The sequence below is a fragment of the Phodopus roborovskii genome, unplaced genomic scaffold (assembly GCF_943737965.1).
Source record: "Phodopus roborovskii unplaced genomic scaffold, PHOROB, whole genome shotgun sequence".
NCBI classification, from domain to species: Eukaryota; Metazoa; Chordata; class Mammalia; order Rodentia; family Cricetidae; genus Phodopus; species Phodopus roborovskii.
Window position 1 is genome coordinate 4,029,156 of NW_026126693.1, and position 22,695 is coordinate 4,051,850.

General features: G+C 36.9%; 1 protein-coding gene across 1 annotated transcript in view; it reads right to left on the reverse strand.

Moving 5' to 3' along the window:
• Reln (reelin) overlaps positions 1-22,695 on the reverse strand; it is a 420,372-nt gene that overhangs the window by 205,319 nt on the left and 192,358 nt on the right. Inside the window, exons 7-8 of the mRNA XM_051174802.1 lie at positions 15,549-15,645; positions 10,198-10,249 (exon numbers count right to left, since the gene is read on the reverse strand). Of these exons, the coding sequence (XP_051030759.1) occupies positions 10,198-10,249; positions 15,549-15,645 (149 nt within the window). The remainder of the gene's footprint in view (positions 1-10,197; positions 10,250-15,548; positions 15,646-22,695) is intronic.

Consider the following 22,695-nt stretch of genomic DNA (forward strand, 5'->3'; position numbering starts at 1 on the left):
ATTAGGTACAAAGTCCATTTTTTGGCAATGCCATGGATGTCTGTTTAACTATTTCACTGCAGCAGCTGTGCATGTTTATTTATCCTTTAACAATAATAGTATAAAAATGACTCCCATCTTTACAGAGGCTGCAAGAAACATTCTCAGAATGCTGGTTTGTTTGTTATTATACCAAACTAAACCTACTATCACTATAGGAGTTATAACTTAATATCAAGTGTAGAAATATTAACCTACAGTTTTAAACATTATCATTTTTAGGTCACATTAATATTTCTTAGTTTTCATGTTATTTTTTCCTCTCCCATTACATAAAACCTACACAACTATAATGTTACATGTTGATAAAATTTATATCACATACATTATATAAAATATAATTAGGTTTTCTCTAGTAGCAATCTGGCTTCTCTCATACCACTCAAAGTAAATTGTTTTTATTATTCTTATTATCTTACTGCATACAGAATGAATGTAGTGTTTCAGTCAAGTAGGAAACACTACCAGGAAGGATGAGTTTTGTCTTATGTCATTTTACCAGGTTCTCAGATCATGAGTTAAAATTTATGCAAAGAATGGCTGCAGGAGGAAGATGACCCTTGACTGAGCTAGAGTCTATCTAGTTTCCAATAGGCATGCTCTTAGCTGCAGACCACAAGTGTGATGGTGTTACACATCTCAAATGTAGGCTGCTCCTGGATTTCATGAAGGGCACCCTGCTCTTCCTATGCTGTGTCCGGGTGAAAAGTTGGCACTTCTGAAGTTCAGGGGCTGGGGCCAAAGTGGCAGCATTTGAGCAGGGAAGAATGCTTACTCTATCAGATAATGTTTTGTGGCAGCCCAGGCAGGAAGTATCCTGGGGCTTCTAGGTTCCAAATGACATAGATGGGAATTGTAGCTGAAAGGACCCCATGGATAATCACTTTAATTAAAGGTTGTTCCATTCTACACAGAGGCAAATCCTGGAATTACTCTTGGACCTGTCAAGAACAAATGAACTCAATTCTGGTAAAATAGGACAACCAAAGTTAGTCAATTTATAAAACATTATTTTATTAATAGAAGTTATCAATTTAGAGAAATGAATATGTCCACGGTATTTGGTAAGCACTGAGTAATCAATTAATAATTATTTAAGCATGGGAATTGTGATTTTCCCACTAAAAATACCCCTAGGGGAAATGGCATATTTATAATTTATAAGTGCACTTATAACTGAGGAAACATAATACTGCAGGAAGAATTAGTATACACAAGAAGATTCATTTTAAGCACTTACTCAAACAAATATTAGGGATTCGAATGTTTAAATTAGTGACATCTGAAAAATACTCTGTAGGTGTCAAAGCATACTTCTTTTAGCCACAAGTGTAGGAACACCGTGCTTTTAGAGGAAGTACTTTCTACTTTCTGTCTTGCATTCCATGGAGCAATGATTTCTGCTTGGGGTTAACTATACCAGTGAACAGGATCTGTGGACTCTGCAAAGAAATGTGTCAGTGCGTGACTTATTCATCTCTCATTCCTTAGCCATCTTCCTGGCTGAAGTCTCATTAGGGGACCTCTTCCAGATGGAGAGTGACCACAGGACACACAATGAACAGCTGTCCTCCCCTTTTGTACCTTTTTCTCTTTAAGCCCTGTCCCTATTTTTTTCATTGTTACTGCAACACCTATCATAGAAAGAGACACATTGATTCTCTTGCAATTTGTATACGGGACAAATGCAGTGACTTCCCACACTAGCTACCAGATACCAACTTTTTTCCCTCAGTTCCCTTCTATGCCCACAGAAGAGAGCATTTGCCAGAGACGGTGTTGAGAAAACTCATGGACAAAAAATGGAAAATGGGTCAGGTTTGCCAAGACTTCCTGCCAGGCAGGCCTGTTTAACTTTCTTCAGCTCTGAATCACTTAACTGGTATTGTTATCTACTGTCCAACTTGCTTTGTTTTCACAAAGAAACTTCTTGCCCAAACTATCTGGTAATGAACTTTTAAAAATTTTTTTTGTTGACATAGCTATACATATTTAAGGGTAGTATGGGATCTTTATATATGTATGTATGTGTATGTATGTATGTGTATATATATGTATATATATATGTATATATGTATGTATGTACACACACATATATATACACATATATATACATTTGAATTGATAATTTTCTTGTGTATCATAGGTTTCACATTTGCCAAGTGATTACAGATGTAGTATATCTTCAGCAAACTTCCTGAAAAGCTTCCCCCTCTGTGATAGAAGGGTCCTTTATCAAGTACCCTTGATTAATCCATAAGGAACTGGAAATTGCTGGCTCCCATTAAGATCTGAATTGTTCATGGATTTCCCTCAGTCTATTCCATTGGCACAGAAGTCAGAATTGGGTACAATACTAAGCACAATGTGGAACCCTACTAATTCACTTTCCACAGTTATGAATTGAGTTCAATCTACTTCACATGTATCTAAAGCCACAAAGAGCTGTGCATTCCCTAGTCCTTGGTGACGATCAAAGCAACCAAGGGTTAGAGCAGATGTACAGAAATGGCCAGTCAAAGCAGAGTGAAGCAGATTCACCAATGAAACTCAGAGGGCTTGAAAGTGCAGAGCCATTATGCTGGGGCATTAGCATGAGTTTCAGCATGGTACTGGGGAGTGACAAAGTGACTGTTTCAAGATAAAGAATACATCTTTACTTTCCAGCAGTATATTTTAACTTACATGAAGTTCATCTTTTATTTAGTTCCTGGTTTTAGTAATTAAAAATCAATCTAAAAAACTTACTAGAAACTTATGCTTAGTGTAATTTTACTGCTGTATTTAAACTGATAAAACCATCTATTTTTAAAATAGCCTTTAGACTTGCCAGACTTTGCTGGTCCCTCATGGAAGACCTCACCCTCCCTGGGGAGTGGATGGGGGACTGGTTGGGGGGCATGGGAGGATGGGAGAGAGAGGGAACTGGGATTGATAAGTAAAATAAGAAAAAATATTAATAAAAAACATTTAATTATTAGGTATTAAAAGGAATCAAAAATGTAAGTATACTTCAAAATAAACCATGTATGTTTTTAACTTAAATTTGACTTTTGAGACATATATGCCCTACAGAGGCACAGGCCACTCTTTCGATGAAGGGCAGGATATCCTGGGTCAAAAATCAGCTTCACATAGTCATTGATTCAGTTCAGATACATACACACATTCTATACTCACATATTATTTAGGTTCATGTGTATTGACATAGATCCTTGGAGACATGAAAATCAACTCCCAAATGTAATTTTAATATATTTTATACCCAAGAATTTTATAAGCAGACAAAACATGTATTGAACATTAATTTTGTCATTAACATTTTCTAAAATTGCACATTTTATTTATATTTGTTTTGAGCTCATGTCACCAGAGGTGTTTTTGTTTTTGTATGAAATAGATTTCCGTGTTTCAGATAAGGTTTTACTATTCAATAATGAGTTCTTGAAGGTCTTACTCAGCAAGGATAGCAATTCTTGCAAAGCACAAGACTCTAGTTTGAAATATAGTATATAGTTTCAGTAAGTTCATGAAAGAAATGAGCAGCAATTCACACGGAAGTATGGAGGGCTCAATTTCTCCTCCTTCTGAATTACCTGCTCTGAAAGAACTGAGAAAATTTATCTACTGAATCAAGTTCTGAGTAATTAAGATGTTTATGAATTGGGCACAAGGGAAAAATGAACAGCTTGTCTACATGAAATATAATCTCACACAAGTGGCATTTTATTTCTCGATTTAATAAAAAAAATGAAGCCTCAGTTCTTTTCTCTTTCTTAAATTTCTAATTCAGCTAAGAATATCACAAACTTTGGATTATTCCAATGGCTAGTTTTCAAAGTATGTTCATACAAAACAGGCAATTCTGGTTTATCTCAAAGACCTTTTGGCATGTATAGTACAGAAAGAAAGAAACTCAGGCTCAAGAATTTTTTCATATCTTATTATCTAAATATAAAGCATATATGATCTAATGATTCTCCACCACTTTGACATTATTTTAAAAAGCAAACAAAAAGGCAATAAAAACACTAAGGCTCACATCCCTCCAATATACAAAACACAAACATACAAACAACCCTCTAATATAAACACACACACCACTTCTAATATAAAACACACACATATCTCCCCAGTATAAAATCACAATAACCTACAGACACACAATTATCCAATGAAAACAAACAAAACAAAGCCCCAGACATCTATAAATAAAGCCAAATTTAAAAAGGAAATTAATTTTATGAGTTATCAACAAATAATTTATTCTAAAAGAACTCAATAATTCCATTCTGCTAAGCACACAAGTATATATTTCTGCTTATATCTGTCAGTAAAAGCAAAATTTATTGGTGATTCTTAGTTTTCTTCAGGATCATCTCCATTGATTGACATCCTCAGATCATTTCGCTGAAGCCACTTTGGTCATGAAAGTATACATCACACCGATTTAGCACGTACCTTGATGTCACTGGAATGATTACTTGTCACCCTGGTGGTAAGTCTCTATTTGTTAGTCTCTGCTCTAGAACTAAGAATGTCACAGTGCTAAGACAGATTTGCCCAAGTCTCACCATCAGTTTGTTTTTGTTTTGTTTTGTTTTGTTTTTGTTTTTTTGTTTTTTTTTGTTTTGTTTTGTTTTTGCTTATGCTTTCTGGTGTGTGTGTGCGCACATGTACACGTATGTGTGTGTGTTCACATATATGAAGGTGACTGTATATGTGGAGACTTGAGGTTGATGCCCAGAGTTTTCCATGTTTGCTTTCCAATGTATTTATGGAAACAGGGACTCTTACTGAACTTGGAGTGTGCTGATTCCTGCTAGTCTACGTAGCCATGGGGATTCCCTACCTTTGCCACAGAGCACTGGGATTACGAGTGGCTACCATGTCTGTTCAACTTGTTAAACACAAGCCTGGTCCTTACACTTAGATGGGAAGTGAGCCAGCTACCTTCCCATTCCACACTAGTTGTTATTATGGTGTCTGTTATCTTCAATCCTTATTTGGCAAATGATCCTATTCATATAAAGAAATAACTGGGTAAAAGTGAATAAGCACATTCTTATAGAGTAGCTCAATGTAAGTGTCTATCAAGCAAATGGTAAGAAAACAAATTTCTTAAAGAACTTGCTTCATTATTGCCCTAGTTTGATTTCTGTTGTGATCAATATCATGGCCAGAAGTAATGTGGGGAGGAAAGGGTTTATTTGATTTCCACTTCCGGGTCACAATCCATCATTGAGGAAGTCAGGCAGGAAATGAAGAGGAAGCCATAGAGAAGCTGCTCTGCTCACCAAATCACTTGCTTTCTGGGTTCTGCTCAGCTAGCCTGATTACACCATCAAGGGATGATAAAGCCCACAGAGCTACAAGCTTTCCTACATGAACCAGCAATCAAGAAAACAACCCACGGACAAATCTTAACGGGGCAATCCCCAAATTGATACTCCCTCATATAACTCGGGGTTGTGTCAAGTTGCAGTTGAAGCTAATCATAAAAATTATATTTTATTAAGAATCCCCTTTTAGACCTCTGCTAAAACTATATCATTAGAAAAATTAATTGTTTTTGTTGACACAGGATCTGAGTATGTGGCACAGGCTGGCCTCAAATTTGCTCTATGTGCTAGCCTGCCCTAAACTCTCAGTCCTCATGTGTTAGCCTCCCAAGTGCTAGAATTATGCCATTTTAAATAAATTCAATTAACTGGTTAAAATTCTTATTTAGCCCGCTCATAAATATTAAAATGTGCAACCTATGTGAACTAGCTCTCTGCCCAGGCCTGCCCTGGTTTAGGAGATGCTCTTGTTTCTCTCCCTGCTTGTGTTCAGTCTATCGCCTATTCTGTAGAACCTTTTTCTGACCCAGTAAGGGACTCTGGTTGTTGGATCTCAGGACTTTTCTAGTTAGGAAGCTTCCCACACCTCCTGCCTTTTAATTAATCATGCGACCATCAGGGCCAACTGGGCCCTGACACCCTGACCTGCACACACTCACTACTGTGACAACCTGGCATTGTCACCAACTACTGTAATAACCTGAAATTGTCACTCACTAATGCAACGACCTAACATTGTCCCCACTACTGTAACAATCTGGCATTGCAGAGTTCTTGTTGCAAATCAAGTACCTTCTATTTGTGGACTCCTGTAAAAACATTGTCTTCTCAACTTTTTCTTTTACTATAGCTAAAGTTAGCCCATGACAATGAGGAGCAAATATTCAGGAAAACTATGTTAAATGAATGACAGATACAAAGAGCCACCAGTGTTTCCCACTGTGTGGGAAAACAGTTTGAAGAGATCTGTAAGATTCACAAGGGGCACCAGCTCGAATTTGTCTTCCCATCCCAGAGGAAATCTAAAGGAAATGGGTAAATGCCCTAAGGCTATAACCATAAATTCCACAAGGTGAATCTAATGAATCAAGTGAGGACTGCGGCAAATCGATGCCTCAGAACAGAAATGGAAACAAGATCTTTTATTAGAATGGAAAAAAGAAAAGTTCTTAGACTATTTCAGGACACCTTCTAAGATGGCTTAGCTATTGATAACCTGACAAATTTAAGCTTGTAAAACTTGGCTTTCAGAATCTCCTGTGTCAGAGTATTTGTACCTTTATTCATCTATGTGCATGTCTGTTTATATGCATATAGATACATGAATAATATACATATTCCATTTTAAGTATGCATGTAATATTTGCCCACATTACACATTTGAAAGAACCTTAAGACACTCCTTAGTAATGCAAGCAATTTCTGTATACAGATGTCTGAGGTAATTGGGACTCCTTTGAATTATATTTGTAACATAACTGGAAATATTTACAAGGACAACACTTCATAATTGAACTCATAAATAATAATGAAGTTCTTTAGGAAGTACCTACATATCATCTGAATTATTCTATATAATAGACAGTGAACATGCTCCTGAAACTGACTGACAATAACCACATTAACAGTATGGATTTGGAGAATCCAGAGATATAGAAAGAAAAGCAAGTGGTGGCCCCACAACACACAACTGATTCTGCACAACTTTTGAGGTGTGCATAGATGAAATAGTTTTTTGTTTTGTGTGTGTGTGTATGTTAGATGAAACAGTTATTAAACTGCAGTTGCTATTTTGATATTTCATTATTATGGGCTTGTAAAGTTGGAAATGAACCCACACAATTATGACACACTTAGGATTTATGTGCATGCTTAGATGAAGCCCTCACACCAGCCTTGTCAACAGAATGGTGCCACTGCCTTCTACCTCATAAACATCCATATAAGTGAACAGTTATGAGATATATAAAACCACTTCTGGAAATCATTTCAACTATAATATTTGTATTTTCCATACAATATACCATGGAGGTAGTGGTTTGTTATTACATTGTTTGGACATTTTTTGTATACCTGAACACTTCTAGTCTCAAAATGTAGTAAATAAATTTCCCAATGAAGTTTCTAGGCAATAAACTAAAGTTTCTCTAACTAGATATATTGGCCTATTCCCAATGCTACATTACAATTTTATTTTTTATTTTAAAACTATCATCCAGAAAGATTTTTAAAATGTACTGTGTGCTGTAAACTTTAATGAATCTGTATCTCTTTCTAGCTCCCTGGACCTATTTCTCTCTGGTTCTGTTACCCTTTGTATCTTTTAATATAGGAGCCAGGATTCAAATTTGTGCCACAAGCTGGTCTGTAAACATGTAGGAAAATCAAAGTTTGGGCCTGTGAGTTATTTGCATTCTCTAGCCAACTCCCTAGCTCTCAGTCCCATTTCATCAGTTCTACTGGATGGATACGGCAATTGGTCTGACTGAAAAGGTAAGAAAATAGAGAATTGACATCATATTTGTTATTCACAAAAGTAGGCTTTTTTCTTCCTATAATAAAGAATAATTTAATTGGTGCTACATCTCTTCTCCCTTGATTAAAGTGTAAAGTCTAGTGGAATTATGGATTCTTCTGTGGTTCTTCATTGTCTACATATAATATTTCAAAATAATGTTTATTTTTAACAAAAAGAATACTCTCTGTGATGGCTATTCTTGGTTGTCAGCCTGACTAAATCTGGAATGAATGACAAACTGGAAATGGAGAGCACACCTGTGAGAGATTTTCTGCTTGGTTTGAAGTGGGTGGGTCCACTTCTAGCACAGGCCTTTGAGGTGGGAAGACATATATATGCCTTTGATCTGGGCCTTAAGGTTGAAAGGCACAGGCCTTTGACCCAGATCTTGAGGTGAAAGGTCATGCCTTCTTCCAGAAGTCTATATAAGGACAATGGAAGAAGGGGGTTCATTCCTTACCTGCTTGCCCTCACCTTGCTGGCACATCCATTCCTTTACTGGCATTAGAGCCTACTTCTTTGGGATTTCAGCATATACAGAAGACCACTCTAGTGGGACTGAGCAACTACTAGATTCATAGACTTTCCATTCAAAGCTAGCCATTTTGGGGCGGGCTGGGGTGCAACCTGTAAGTCACTTCCATAAATTACACACACACACACACACACACACACACACACAAACACACACGTGTGTGTATAATTTTTATGTTCATTTTATAAATTATGTGACTCCAGAGAACCCTAACTAATACATCCCCAATACAGATAATGTAGAAACCGTTATTCCTCTTTACTTTGAATTTTTGGTGGTTTAGTAAATAGAACACATTAATTCTAATTAAGGTCCAGGAAGATGCCTGTCAGACCATAATTTTAAAAAATTGTTATTGTCCACTACAACTACAAAAAGAACTATATTTCATCCCGATAATGAAAGTTAAAATGGGCCTGCTAATAGATTGAAAAGAAAAAAACATTTAAAAACTCACCATTCCTTATCTTTGCTAGCACTTTTTTTTTTTTTTAAATAGATAAGCACTTTTGATTTGTATATAACATGCTGTGGGCTAGACTGTTAATGTAAGAAGTAACCCATACTACAATCAGGCAGTTTCACACACCTACACAAGGTGAAAGGAGGCTTGCTGATGGAAGAGCAACACATGTATGACTAGAAAGCCACACTTTGATATAGTCAACCACAGTGGGCTCCCAGCTATTAACACTGCCGTGCACTATGGAATGGCAATTGGTGAGGAAGAGGGTCTTCTACCAGTGGCTGATCTCCAAAGGTGGACAGTCCAGATGGGACACCAGAGAACACTGCCCAGGGCAGGACTACCAGATGCCAGCAAGCTCTGCATCAGCACAGAGAGAAACCTAGGTCTCATGTAGAAGACAGACTCATTCTCTAGAATATTCTCCTTGGAAATGTATTCAAGTTGCTTATTGATATACACAATACAATTTATAAATTTTAAAATGAATGGAGTAAATAGCAGAGCTGCTACCATTTTACTAAAAGGTAAAGTGTTACTGAATATTTTCGGTAGGAACTTTTGCTTTTCATACAGAAGCCCTAAGAAGAAATATTTTCAGACACAGTATCTTTTTCATTAGTTATGCCAAAATTAAATATATGTTATTTATGCCAAACATAAAATCTTAGTTTCTTTCAGTCACTAATAATTATCTTTCCCACTACCCATCAAATCTCAGAAAAATGAACACATTTCAATCTTAATCTGAGTAAACTTAACTAGGATTTCTGACACAATAGAGTAACACAATGCATTCAAAATCCACATGTAAATCTTTTATAAAAATATTTCAGGTCTGTGAAGTTCACTCAGGGGTAAAGGTGATGCTACCAATCCTGAAAATTAAGTTTGATCCCCAAAATCCACATGATGAAAAAAGAAAAAAAAAAAAAAAAAAGAAAAGAAAAGAAAATCAACTCCATCAAGTTGTCCTCTGACCTCTACACACACGTGTTAATGTTTACACACACACATACACACACACACACACACACACACACACATCCCATAAACAAATGGAATGTAACAAAAAGTCTTGAAAATGTAACATTATCTGTAGCACCTTTAATACCACTCATTACTAGCAAGGAGTGAGAATGAAGTGTGATATTGTGAAATATTTAATTTCACTTTTTAAATTATTTGCTACAATGACTTACTCTTTCCCAACCCTGAAAGCATCTGGCACAGTGTATATGCTGATTAAAACAAGCATTTCTAGGTAAAATTGTTACAAGTGCTAAGAGACACTCACCAATGGAAAACTGGAGGACAGACGCCGTTGTTGTGTTTAGGTATGTAGTGGTCTAGAAAGAAAATACAAAAATCAGACAAGGAATATGAGAGGAAGACAAGCTTGAGGGGAGAAAGGCGTTTGGAGCAAGGGAGCAAGAAAGATCCATCTGCAAAGGTTGCACTTTCCCAGCTGTCCATCATTTTTAGCACTATGCCAAGAACATAGATACATTCCTTCTTCCCCATTGGGGAGCAAACTGTGAGAGCCCTCGACTTGAGCTTGGATGGTAAGATCCTCAGAGTCTAGCAGAGTCTACCAAAACATCTTTCCAGGTCACCTTGTAAGGGTTTTTGATAGCATTGCATGAAACCTATCATTTCCCACTACCTTCCCACTGGCCTAGGAGCCAGAGTTCATGAATTATAACTAAAATAGCTAATTTAAATGTCATAATCTTGGGGGGTAATAAGATATTCTAAAACTTTGTAAAAGAATTGCAGAATTGATGATTATTTCTTAAAATGAGAGCAGGAGGGATGAGGTAGAGTGAAGAGGGGAGGGAGAAGGAAGGGAGGGAGGGAGAGGGGGAGATATTATGAATAAGGGCCTAGGAAGAGTCTCCCCACATTTCTATTAGATTTTAGTGTCATGAAGAGCTCGCTGACAAACTTTTCTACTTTGGAAAGAGGAGTACATGAATATGATTATGTATATAGTGATTTATTTGTTCTTTGGAGTAGGCGCACAGCTCTAATGAGATGAAATTTAAGTTTTCTCTATGCTGGGCTCCTGAGTACCATACACTGAGGTATGGATGCCTCATAAGCCTCCACTCCCTGAAACAGCAAGTGTGTGAATGCATGCTCAGTATGGCAGGCTCAGTAAGCATGCTCCTTACTTTTGCTTCTTATACCTTTAAACATCCCTTTAACAAGTGACTGTAAAAGGAGAGAGGGGATGGCAAGGGACATTTCATAATGGCTTCAGCCACTAGTCAGTAGGAGCCCTACTTTATGCCAAACATGAGCCAGTGGTGTGGCTAACAAAGAGAACTCTAGCTGTCTTTAATGTGAATTCGCCTGTCATGGCCAGACCTCTGGCTCCTGTCTGCTTCTTCCCAGCAGAGATATCAGAGAAATATAAACAATAAAATACTTTGAAAAGAAATCTGCTTTCCCCCTATAGTTTTTAAAGTAAGTTTAACTATCTGGCCTCATGGGTTTCCACCCAGATAATTTCATATTAAAATCTAAAGGGGCATACTACCAACAGAGAAATTTCCTTTTAATTCCACATAAATTGAATGATTTGATGTAACTGAATAGATTCCCAGATGAGTCATGAAGCTATTTCTTTGAAATAGTGGTTTTATGTAAATGAAAAGCCTAATGGTCAGTGCTAGTGCACAGAGCATCTTAGAGAAATGCAATAATTTCCCTAGTGACATCAAAAATGATGCTGGGTCACCTGTCTGACCAAGTCACACAGCTGTGACCTCTGTACTGAGTAGCAAGTTACTGCATGAAATGCTGCTAAGTTTCCAGTGATAACAGGTGACCCTAGCTTTTGATTAGTCATTGATTCTATATTTTTCCTTCAGAAGGGAGACCGAGGATTATTGTGATATTTTGATGCTCTTTTCATTACTCTACTCCATAATATTAGTAAAATGGTCACACACACACACACCCAAATAATAGGAGGGCCTTGAAGATAAGCAAGGTTAATAAAACATTTGCTATGCAGGCATGAGGACCCAAGTTCAGATCCCCAGGACCCATCTTTAAAAAACCAGCATGAAAGGGTTTATTTGTAACCCAGAAGCTGGAGGAGGCAGAGACAAGTAGATTCCTAGAGCTGGCCAGCCAGCCCATTTACCTGAATTGTGAGCTCCCAGATCAGTGAGTGACCTTGTCTCAAAGACTAAGGTGGAAAACGATTGAGAAAGATGATCCAAACTGACCTCTGGCCTCCACAAACACACATACACACATACATATGAACACTCACATGTATGTGTGCATACACAAACTTTACAGTACACAAAACAATGAGACAGACGAAGACAAGAAAATGATACAAAATCCACTCATCTATATTTGTAATCAGGTTTTATGAGTTATTAATAGTGATTTCAAAAGCATAATTTTACATTTATATCTAATATTATAGAAATGAAAGGGCCTCTCATGGGTTTAAGATAAATAATATAGTAATTATGAATACCTCATAAGGATTGTTTTGTCTCAGTGATCTTAAATCAAGTAAGGTTCAAACTATAGCAAACAGAATGACAATTTAAATAAACCTGTTTATTTTGCCCTCCATCCTTGAATTTTACTGAATTTAATCATCTTTTAGTTTAGCTTACCACTGTTACTAAAACACACCTTTAATTGTATGAGAAATTTTTTTCAAAGAAGCTGTAGGAATGGAGTTGTAGCTCAGCACTAGAGTCCTTGCCCAGTATGTGCAATGCCCTGTTTCTGATCCTACAGTGTTTCAAGGAAATAAAATCTCTTAAAAACCAAGTAACATAACTCATTTCAAGTTCTGAGAATATACTTTTCTTTATCATCATTTACATTGGCAAAATAAATGAAGTTAATCATTGCCAGCTAAAATCAGGCAAAATGTCTGAGGATGCCACAGAACTTAGTGACAGAAACGGAAGCTCTCTGAATGCAGAGATGATCACAGATACCATTTCCCAGTGACCCTGGTTTTAATGACATGAAATAACAATTTAAGACTAAAGAACTCAGGTTTAAGAGCAGGTCCTTTTATACTGTCTTTTGCTTGCTCCTTCTAGCCACCTGAAGGAGCCCCACTTACTGTCCCAACTAACTCAGTTTTTCTCCTTTGGCTCGTTTTTGTTTGTTCAGTTTTAAAGTTATTATTTTTTTACTATCTATCTCAAATACCAGGAGCAAGGAACTTTGCAGGCAAACATTTTTTAACAGGATCAAAATGGCTTTGGGAAAGACATTACAATGCCAGTGGGACCCACGCCACCACACCTGAGATCAAGATGACCCACACACATTACAGCTGCCTGAGGCTGTCAGCTATACTCTGCTGTAATCTCCTGTAGGATCCTGGGGCAACTGCCAGCCCCAGGGGCAGTTCTTAGGACACCGGGCATTTTGCCTGTGTTAGGGGCATTGAAGCAAATGCGACCACCTCCTTTGTTCTGATGCTGAGTTCTTCCTTGGGTAGGGCAGCCTGACCCAGCCCTGGGCCCTCAGATCCATACAGACAGCAGACTAGGACTTCAGGAACACAGGTGTCTCTTTCAGTAGATCCAAAGTGAAAGCCTTAACTGACCAAGACTCTTGGCTTGTAGTTCTTCACTTTACAAATCTATAGGAACTGCATTATGAAAAATAAGCAAGCCCATTGTTTAATAAACAGTGTCTCAGGACTCACATCTTTTATCAGTCCTCATTTACTACAGCTTCTACTGGATTCAGTTTTGGAGTTCCATGAAAAGGTTCGAATTTTAGTAAATACAATATTAATTGACAACTGAATCTATTGTTTTTCATTTGATTGGGCTGCTTTCTATGAGCACTACATGGATACTACACATCCTTTGGCCTCTAGGAGATTAATGCGGTATGTAACTTACTGAAAATATAAAAGTAGTTACTGTAAATTCTATCTCTTTGGATCTACAGAACATGTCCATTTTTGGGATATACTTATGTGGAAATACAAAACTGTATATCACTCTTATAAGATTATTATTATTTAGACATTTTGAGATAGGCTGGCCTCAAGCTTACCATCCTGCTGCCTCTCTGCCGTGTGCTGAGTGAAGATTAATCTTACATATACAACTCAAAACTGACCATCTGAATACCAAATCTAATAATAAGCACACTGGACTACAGAGAAACAATCAGGAAGAAATTCATGTGTGAGCAAATAAACCGGATATTTCAATTTTTACAGAATATAGGAACTTGTAGAAATAGAATTCTGGCATTATATCACAAGATACTTTTATTTCCCCATTGCCAATGTTTTCAGAAATATTACTGGATGGAGCATCTCCCCAAATAGGCAGTTATTCTCAGTTCAAATTAACGATGATAAAACTAATTTTATTTAAAGGTCTATGGCTAATTAATGCAATCATGGCATATCATTTAAAGTGCGCGAGCAAATTTATTTCATTTTTCAGAGAGAATTTCACTTACCAGAGTCACATTTGTCTGCAGGTATTATAACATACTATGAGACTTGAATTATAAACACCTATTATTTTAATTTGCATCTAATTAATTCTGTTTGTGATCTAGTTTAAATTGAAAACTCAATTTATCAATGTTCTGAAACTCATATCCTTAATAGGCTAAATCTGTCTACTACCTCAAAAAGGGTATTCAAGCAGAATAAAGTGAGAACATGTTGCAAAGTCAATTGGTTTCCACATCTTGATAACTATGTCTTTTCGTTGCTTATATTCATAGGGTTTTTCTCCCTCTTTACTATGAAAGCTAATCTTTTTGGCAACTTCTAAAGTTAGTGACTTTGAAATGCAAAGTGTGGTACAGAGTGAAAAGGAAGCCATGAGAGGAAAAGAAGAGGCTGTTGGGGAGTAGAAAAGCCAGGCACCAGTTAACACAAGGAACGTGTCAGAGGCAGAATGACCAAGCCAGGACCTAGTATAACAATGCTCTAATATCCTTTTCAGGGACGTAAACTGAATGAAGTCATCATGTTTGAAAGGAAAACCCAGTCAAAATAAAAGGCTTACTAGACACATGCTCATGATCAGTGGTTGCACTGTTTTTAATCTAGAATGTTCATTGCACATAAATCCTAGATTTACTTTATCAAGCAATGGCTACCACAGTAACTAAATGAGAATAACTGACTCTGGAGTCATTTGGCATGAATGACATTAGAAACAAACCTAGTTATTCAGTACATTCTTTAAAAAAGAAATCCACTGATGTTCATCTATTATTAGGATCTAAAGTTTTAAAGTGTTGACTTGCAAAGAGAAACTAGTAATGATAAGAGAAGGCTTTATACAAGAACTTAGTCACACTTTGTTTAAATATGACATGTACTGTATATATGTGACATACATACCATATCTGTATTTCAATAAATTATAGTGACAAATATTTAATAGGAGACATTAATACTGCCAGTTTTATCACAGAACCCCTCCCTCATTTTTACATTTGAAAAAGATCATAAAACTACCTCTCCTAATTTTGAGACATTAATAATAGTACAAATCATACTTCAAATTGTCATATGAACTCCTAGAGCATAAGAGAAACTTTTGTTGACAAAAAGCAGAGTGAATACTGGAATGAAGTAACGTTCTTCAATAGCCACAGACTTACCAGCTCTCGAGGGCCATATGGTTCACAGAAGGTGACCGCATTGCCATGCATGATTGTACCACACTGTTCTCCAGTCTCACAGTTGCTACACTCAACCCTGCAGGGACATAGAGTGCATTCTCAGTCTGAGAACTAAGCAGTACAAGCTAGGTTCTTGCTCTGATAAGGAAACATGGGATACTTATTGGTGCTTGACTCAGGTCATCACTGCATAGGCAGTCATGGTACACTGGATTCTGACAAAGCCAGAAAGACCTGAGAGTAAATCTTAGTTCTTGCAGGAACTTTTCATGGTAGGAAATCCCTTAAATCTCCCAAAGTTTCAATTTCTTCATCAATAAAATGAGGATGCCAGTACTGACCCAAGGCTCAAGTAGCGATTGTGACATTTAAATGAGACTATCTAGAAACTGATAGTGCAGAAGCAGCCTCATAGCAGACCTTAATAATGGAATATGGTATTGCCAATAATTACATATGAGATACTGAAGCCCCATAGGCCCAATACAAGAACAGTTCCAAGTGCTACACAAAGTAACATCCACTTACATGATAAACTGAAAATCTACATCTCTAAAATGCAAATGTGTCTCACAAACAGTTTTCATTATGGTCAATTTAAATGTCTTAAATCACTATTCTCAAGCAAACTTACATTTTACATTCCACTGTGCTAAAAATGATGGAATTAAATGTAATCTATATGTGATTAAGGGATATACACAGGTTCTAATACAACTATGTTTTGGATACTGACTTATGATAAACTTGAGAAGAATTTGATCTTCTATTTTATTACTGCAAACTGAGGTGGTTAATAAAAATGTAAGACCGGATCAAGGTGCATTTTTTTTCAAGTGTCTCCAGTAGAAAAAGAAGATATTTGACTTGGGATATGTTCAGTAACATTTACAATGTTCTTCATTCTAACATTTCCACCTATAATCATTACAAATCCAACATGTAGGAAGAAAGATCTAGATTTCCCATCTGGATCTCAAAACACATAACAGCTTTATTTGATACAGAAAGAATATTTTCAAAGATCTTCACATTCCAGGCGTCAAATTATGTACAAAGGACACTATGTCCTTTGCTTGGTGGATCACTCTATTGTTATGCTTTCAGGGAGGGGGCAGCAACTCCCATCCAGACAGAAGACATTGGTGTGAAGAGAGACCTGAGGGTGTGAGGTAGGAGCACAGTATAAACCTGGCAAATGAATCTTGGTGCTTCGTACTCATTTTGCTGTCTAGAGCAAATGTCTGCTACACCAACCTTTCCCCATGTGCTCACACTAAGAAGATCAGTAATGCCAATTATCTTTAAACTTTTTTCAAAGAAACAGAAAAAATTTCTAATACAGATTTACAGTGTAGTTCATTGTATCATAAATCTTAGCAGGGAGTTGAAATCATTTCTTGATTACTGGGCTACAAGAATCAAATAAAATATCCTTGGCAGTAGAAGGGAGTCAATAGCTTTGGCAAAGAACCAAACTTGTATTCACTTTAGGCAAGTTCATTTACCGTATGTAGTACTAATAAATATTCGTTGAATGAATAACTGAATGTAATACAATTTCATAAGCAAAATTATTCTCAAGGTCAGAAGTCCTAAAAAATCTCATAACCTCATAATATTGCTAGGCACATACTATGCATGAGGTAACCTTATTAATATTAATGAGATTATTACCACTGCTAATTTCTTGTGAATTTCTACCCTTTTTGGTTGCTACAAAACTGGTATATCTGACTCCCTTCTCCCTGGTACACAGTATATCATATGAATTTCTTCCTATTGTTTTTCTAATTAAAAGACATGTCATAAAAATTAGATTTGGAGAGGGGCTGGAAAGATGACTCAGCAGTTACTCTTTCTCTCTTTTTCTCTCTCTCTCTCACCCACAGCATCTCTCAATCATCCATAATTCCAGTCCCAAGGGATCTGACATTGTCTTTGACTTCCATGGTCACCTGGAACACATGTGGGGCACAGACACATCCAGACAAAACATCCATATAGATAAAGTAAAATTTTGAAAATTATATTAATATTTTTTCATTGATATGAAATTAATAGGCTTCTTTTATTAGTGATAGATGAAGATTACTTAATCTTCATCATTATGAAATAGCTTGAGAGAAACATTCAACTTTACAGAGAAAAATATAAGAGAATATTCAAAACTTGTAAAAGCTATCTGCCTTCAGCTCTAGGACAATGGTTCTCAACCTTCCTGATGCTGGGACCCTTTAGTATAGTTCCTTTGTTGCTATTTTATAATTATAATCTTGATACTCTTATGGACTGTGATGCAAGCATCTGATATCTCTGATGGTCTTAAGTGACTCCTGTGAAAAGATTATTTGATTCCCCAGAGGGGTCGAGACCCACAGGTTGAGAACCCTTCTCTAGTACCATCACAAAAATATCATTATTTATATGAATCTGAGGTTGGTTAATTGAATTTCTATAGTGACCATTTTAGCTCCATGTGTTCACCAGGACTTCCTAATCAACCATTTATAAGAAAGACAATATCTGAATATAGCATGCATTGTAGGTCTCATCCTCTATGTGTTTGATTAAGTAGGTATCAGGTGGAATCTTCATAGTAGCATACTGTTCAAAGGCAATGACAATGTGGACAGCCTGACAGCCTGGAGTTAGAAAAACAGGAGGTGTGAAGCCTCTGGACAACATCTACTTTGTAGAATAATGGGGGCAAATAAAACGAACACAGGGAAAGAGCAAGCATCCAGATGCCCCCTTCTTCCTGAACAGCTCAGATGCTCTTTTGGGCCATCCTGCCCAACACTGTGCTTCTTATCTCCAGAACTCACCCTGTTTGGAAGCCTGAAGATTTCCAAGTGCCAGCTGTCACTCACAGGGTTGCTACCTGGAAGAACAAAGGCTTCCCCAAGGACTAATGGGATAAATCAGTGGGTTTCCTGCCAAAGTCTTTTAAATGTCCTTTGCTTGATTTTTTCACAATCTGACTGCGTTTGTCAACATAATTTATTTTACCCTGAATGACTATCCCTCTAGGTGGTCAGGTCTAACCCTTCTCTCAGCTGCAAGTGGTGTTTATTCTTTTATCATTTATTGCAGCATTCTTCTGTTTAATTCCACCATACACAGACAGGACTTACACGTCTTAACTTTAACACACTGGGCTTAGCTTTAGCAATGCAGTGGTTGACTAATACAATGTTACTTCTTCCAACAGTTTTCACTCTAGATGGAAAGGCACAAGAGTGAACAAACAGTTCGGCAGAGGTATCCATGTAATGGTAGCTAGTTGTTGCACTGTTTTATGTGGTCAAGTGTCCTAGTGCATTTCACTCTCTTTGAGGTCATAGGTTTCTAAGAATAATGACCTTCAGAGAGGAAAGGACATTCTTTCATGGTTACACAGCTATCAAGTTGCAGAGTTGCAATCTTGATCAAAGGATCTCAACATTTTCTACTCTTACTCTGTCCCTAAAATACAGTGACTGTGGTAGGGTCACTTCAAAACTGAGCAAATGAGTACTACAAATTAAGCAAACAAGAAAGGGAATAGAATGTGCAGAACTTATGATCCATAATCTGCACTTTTTCATTCAGTGGGTTAGTATGACTGGAATCATTGTGGTACACACAGAAAAGGGGCAAAATTGCAGGCTTAGAAAGTAGAGGGTTTCATAAACCACTTTCCTGGGTGACTGACAGGCACTGATCTAGGGAGTCTATAAATAAACCCTCATTCACATAAAACTATTGCCCTTTAATCTTTCTATTCTTATTTAGAGGTGCTAAACCTGGAGTGCAGAGACACTATTGTCTAAGGTAGCATAACTAGTAACTTACAGAGCTGTATTCAGACACCCACTATTCTGTTTACAAAGTCAAAGCTATGATACAAATCCAACTTTTAGGAAAAATACAGATGATGGAGTGGAGGCCCAAAAGACAAGGGCTACTAATGTAACTCCAGATGCAGGAACCATATAACTGACTTCAAGCTTGCAGGCCAAGGGCAAAGATGGAAAAGGCTCCTGCTGCCAACCCCAGGTGTGATCTCTGGGGTCCACATGATGGAAGGAGAGGGCCTGTTCATGTAACTTCTTCTTTTACTCCACATGTATGCCACAGTATGCTTTTCTACCCTCATAAATAAATAAACGAATGCAATTTTCATCTTCCTAATAGCTATATTACAAACTAAAGCAATAGGGCAGGGAAGGTAGCTTGGTATCTGGGAATTTGCCTAACAAGTTCAAGGTCCAGCGTGGAAAAATCAGAAAACAAGAAGAACGGCCCAAATTAAAGAAACAAATTAATTAATTTTCAAGATGTTTTATTTGATTTAATATATTCAAATTATATTTCCACATGTAATTAACATAAAAATTATTAATGGAACAGTTGGTAGTCTTTTTTTCATAGTAACCCTCAGGTTGTAATTTGTATCTTAATTCAGAATAGCCATATTTCAAATGCTGTGTGACTAGCGCCTATCTGATTGTGCAGCACACAGGGAGGAACTGACAACACTGGAAACTGATGATCTCTGCTACTGTGACAATTGGAGATAACAAGCCAGACTTCCAGAAATGACAGCTTAGGATCTGGATGAAATCATAAGTATATATTTTTAGAGGTAGGGGGTCTAGGAAGGGTGTACACACAAAGAAGAGGAGGTCCAAAATTGGAACCCTGCGGAGCACTTCAGTCGTCCTGAGTCTAGTTATGCCCTTCAGCATCATTTCCCTTAAGCCTAACTCCTTAAAATTTCCATGTTTTTGGCAGTGGGGTTTCTTTCCCTAATTGTTCCTAACTATCCTGTGCAGCCAGTTGGTGTGAAATTCCTGATATCTGAGAAGGTATCATATGACCTTTCTAACACTTCTTTTCTATCACAAAGATTAAACATTGCACAGCTCCACATACAAAGCCTGTTACCACTAAGGGCAAGAAAAGCCACAAGTTCAAGACTAGGGAACAATCTGAGGGAAACCAGACAGACAAGAACAAAGGAAGCTTCAGAGTTTCTCAGATGATAGCTGTGATCCATGTCTCAGGGACAAGGCAGGTTTTAAAACTCTATAGACTTAAATAAGGATGTCAAAACAATTCCTAGGTGATATGTGTTCTTTCTTTCTAGACTCCTTTCTCAAAAAAAAAAAAAAAAAAAAAAAAAAAAAAAAAAAAAAAAAAAGAAAAAGAAAGAAAGAAAGAAAGAAAAAGAAAAAAAGAAAACCTCTGGATGCCTAGAATTTCCTTCTTCTTTTGTGTAATAGTTCAGCCCATTTCCAAGAACTGGGTTAAGTTTGGTGATGAGCGGCCTAAGTTCATTGAGGCTCATAGAGGGAAATGAAAGGTGCTGTTGTGTGGCATTTGAATCTATGGTCTTATAAGTGGTTTCTTCCTCTGAGTGTCTTCTGAGAAAAATCAGGCTTTGTAGAGTTAGGCAGCACAGTCTTTCAGATGTGTGGGAAGGAGGAAGTTTTACATAATCCTAGTTAAACAGGCTTTTGTTTCTCAATTTGAGAAGGAATGTGACCTCCCAGGCTAAGGATTAGAAATAAATTCTCTCTACCTAATGGCAAAAATATGGAATGTTTCTCTAATTCAAGAGACACTTTCTTCTTTTTCCTATTTGCCCAGCTTGAAAAAGCTATACATAAAACTGAACAGACACCATGGCACATTATATGAACTGTTCACATCAAAATATACCCATTGTGAACAATATGGCTAAAACACATTTTAATGGAAATATGAGTAATTTTCAAAGATCATGTGAGACTGGAATTTATTAAACCCTTTCTGGGCCTATTTATTATATGCTTAGGTTCCACATGAGCCTCTTCTATTACTGGAGTTCACAGATCATCATGGTCAAGGCACCTGCAACATCACAGCATCTCATTACCCCTGCATTTGATAAACAATAAAAGAGGACCAGAATCCATGCTGCCACAATTGACCCTAAAGAGTGCTTGTTATTTTTTTCTTTAGTCTGCTATAGCTTACTTTGAAATTCTGTAATGACTATTCTTAAAATTATTTTTTTATTTATTAGATAAAGACATATGGTTTCACTAATAAAATCCTACAAAAAAAATAAAAGAATGAATGAAATGAATTTCATGGAGAAACACTGAGTGAATTCACATGACTGCTGTAGGTAAGAATTAAGTTCAATGAGCCTTTGGCTGTTAGATATTCTTGAATAACTAATCAAAACATACTTCATGTTTATATTTTCATTTCCTTCTCCCTCTTCTCCCTTCTAACAATCAGTAACTATGGAGGTTATTCAACAGAACTATGTAGGCTCAAACCATGATGAGCAAAGTTGGAGAAGTTCTTAGATGGGGTTTTCTTTCACTGTAATCAACCCTGTGGCATCTACACTTGGTATTTTCTGTCTTTTTTGATGTTTATGTTTTTATCTTGAAACAAAGAATTCATATGCATTTGAATGGAGAGCACATTTCTAAAAGTATGTTATGTCATTTATTCTGATTTTAAAATTATTAGGCATGACAACACACTCAGCCACTCGGAAAGCAGGCCCAGAGAATCAGGAATGCCGTGTGGCTCTGGAAACAGAGACCCACACACACACTACAGTGACTTGCAGGCCCTTGGGACACAGGAAGGAGGGGGAGGATTAATGAGAAAATTGAGTTCTTTTCACAATTGCAGGTTTATGAATGGTGGGTGGTGATATCATCCTGAGAACAATAAATAAATAATTGTAATATAATTTCCTTGAATAGTCAAGTGACATGCTTCATTCCTCTATCGGGTCAGGATGAAATGAACCAGCCTTTAGTCAGTACTCTTCTGAAACGAGTTAGTCACCTGGAAACTCATTGACAATCACTTATCGTCAGATTCTCATTTGAGATACATGGCCTTTGTCCCCAAGACCTAGGACATTGAATTATCTGTCTATAATTTATTATTTCTGAAGAGGTCAATCCTACACTCTGCCTCATAAAAAGCAGTGTGCCAGAATTCAATGAGCCTAAATTGTCTATTCATCAGAATTTTTGTACAGAGATTTTAAAATAATTTTAATATGTGTCTTGTTCATAAAAAGTTCTTTAAAACTGGAAAAGAAAATTATTCTTATAACTCTGTG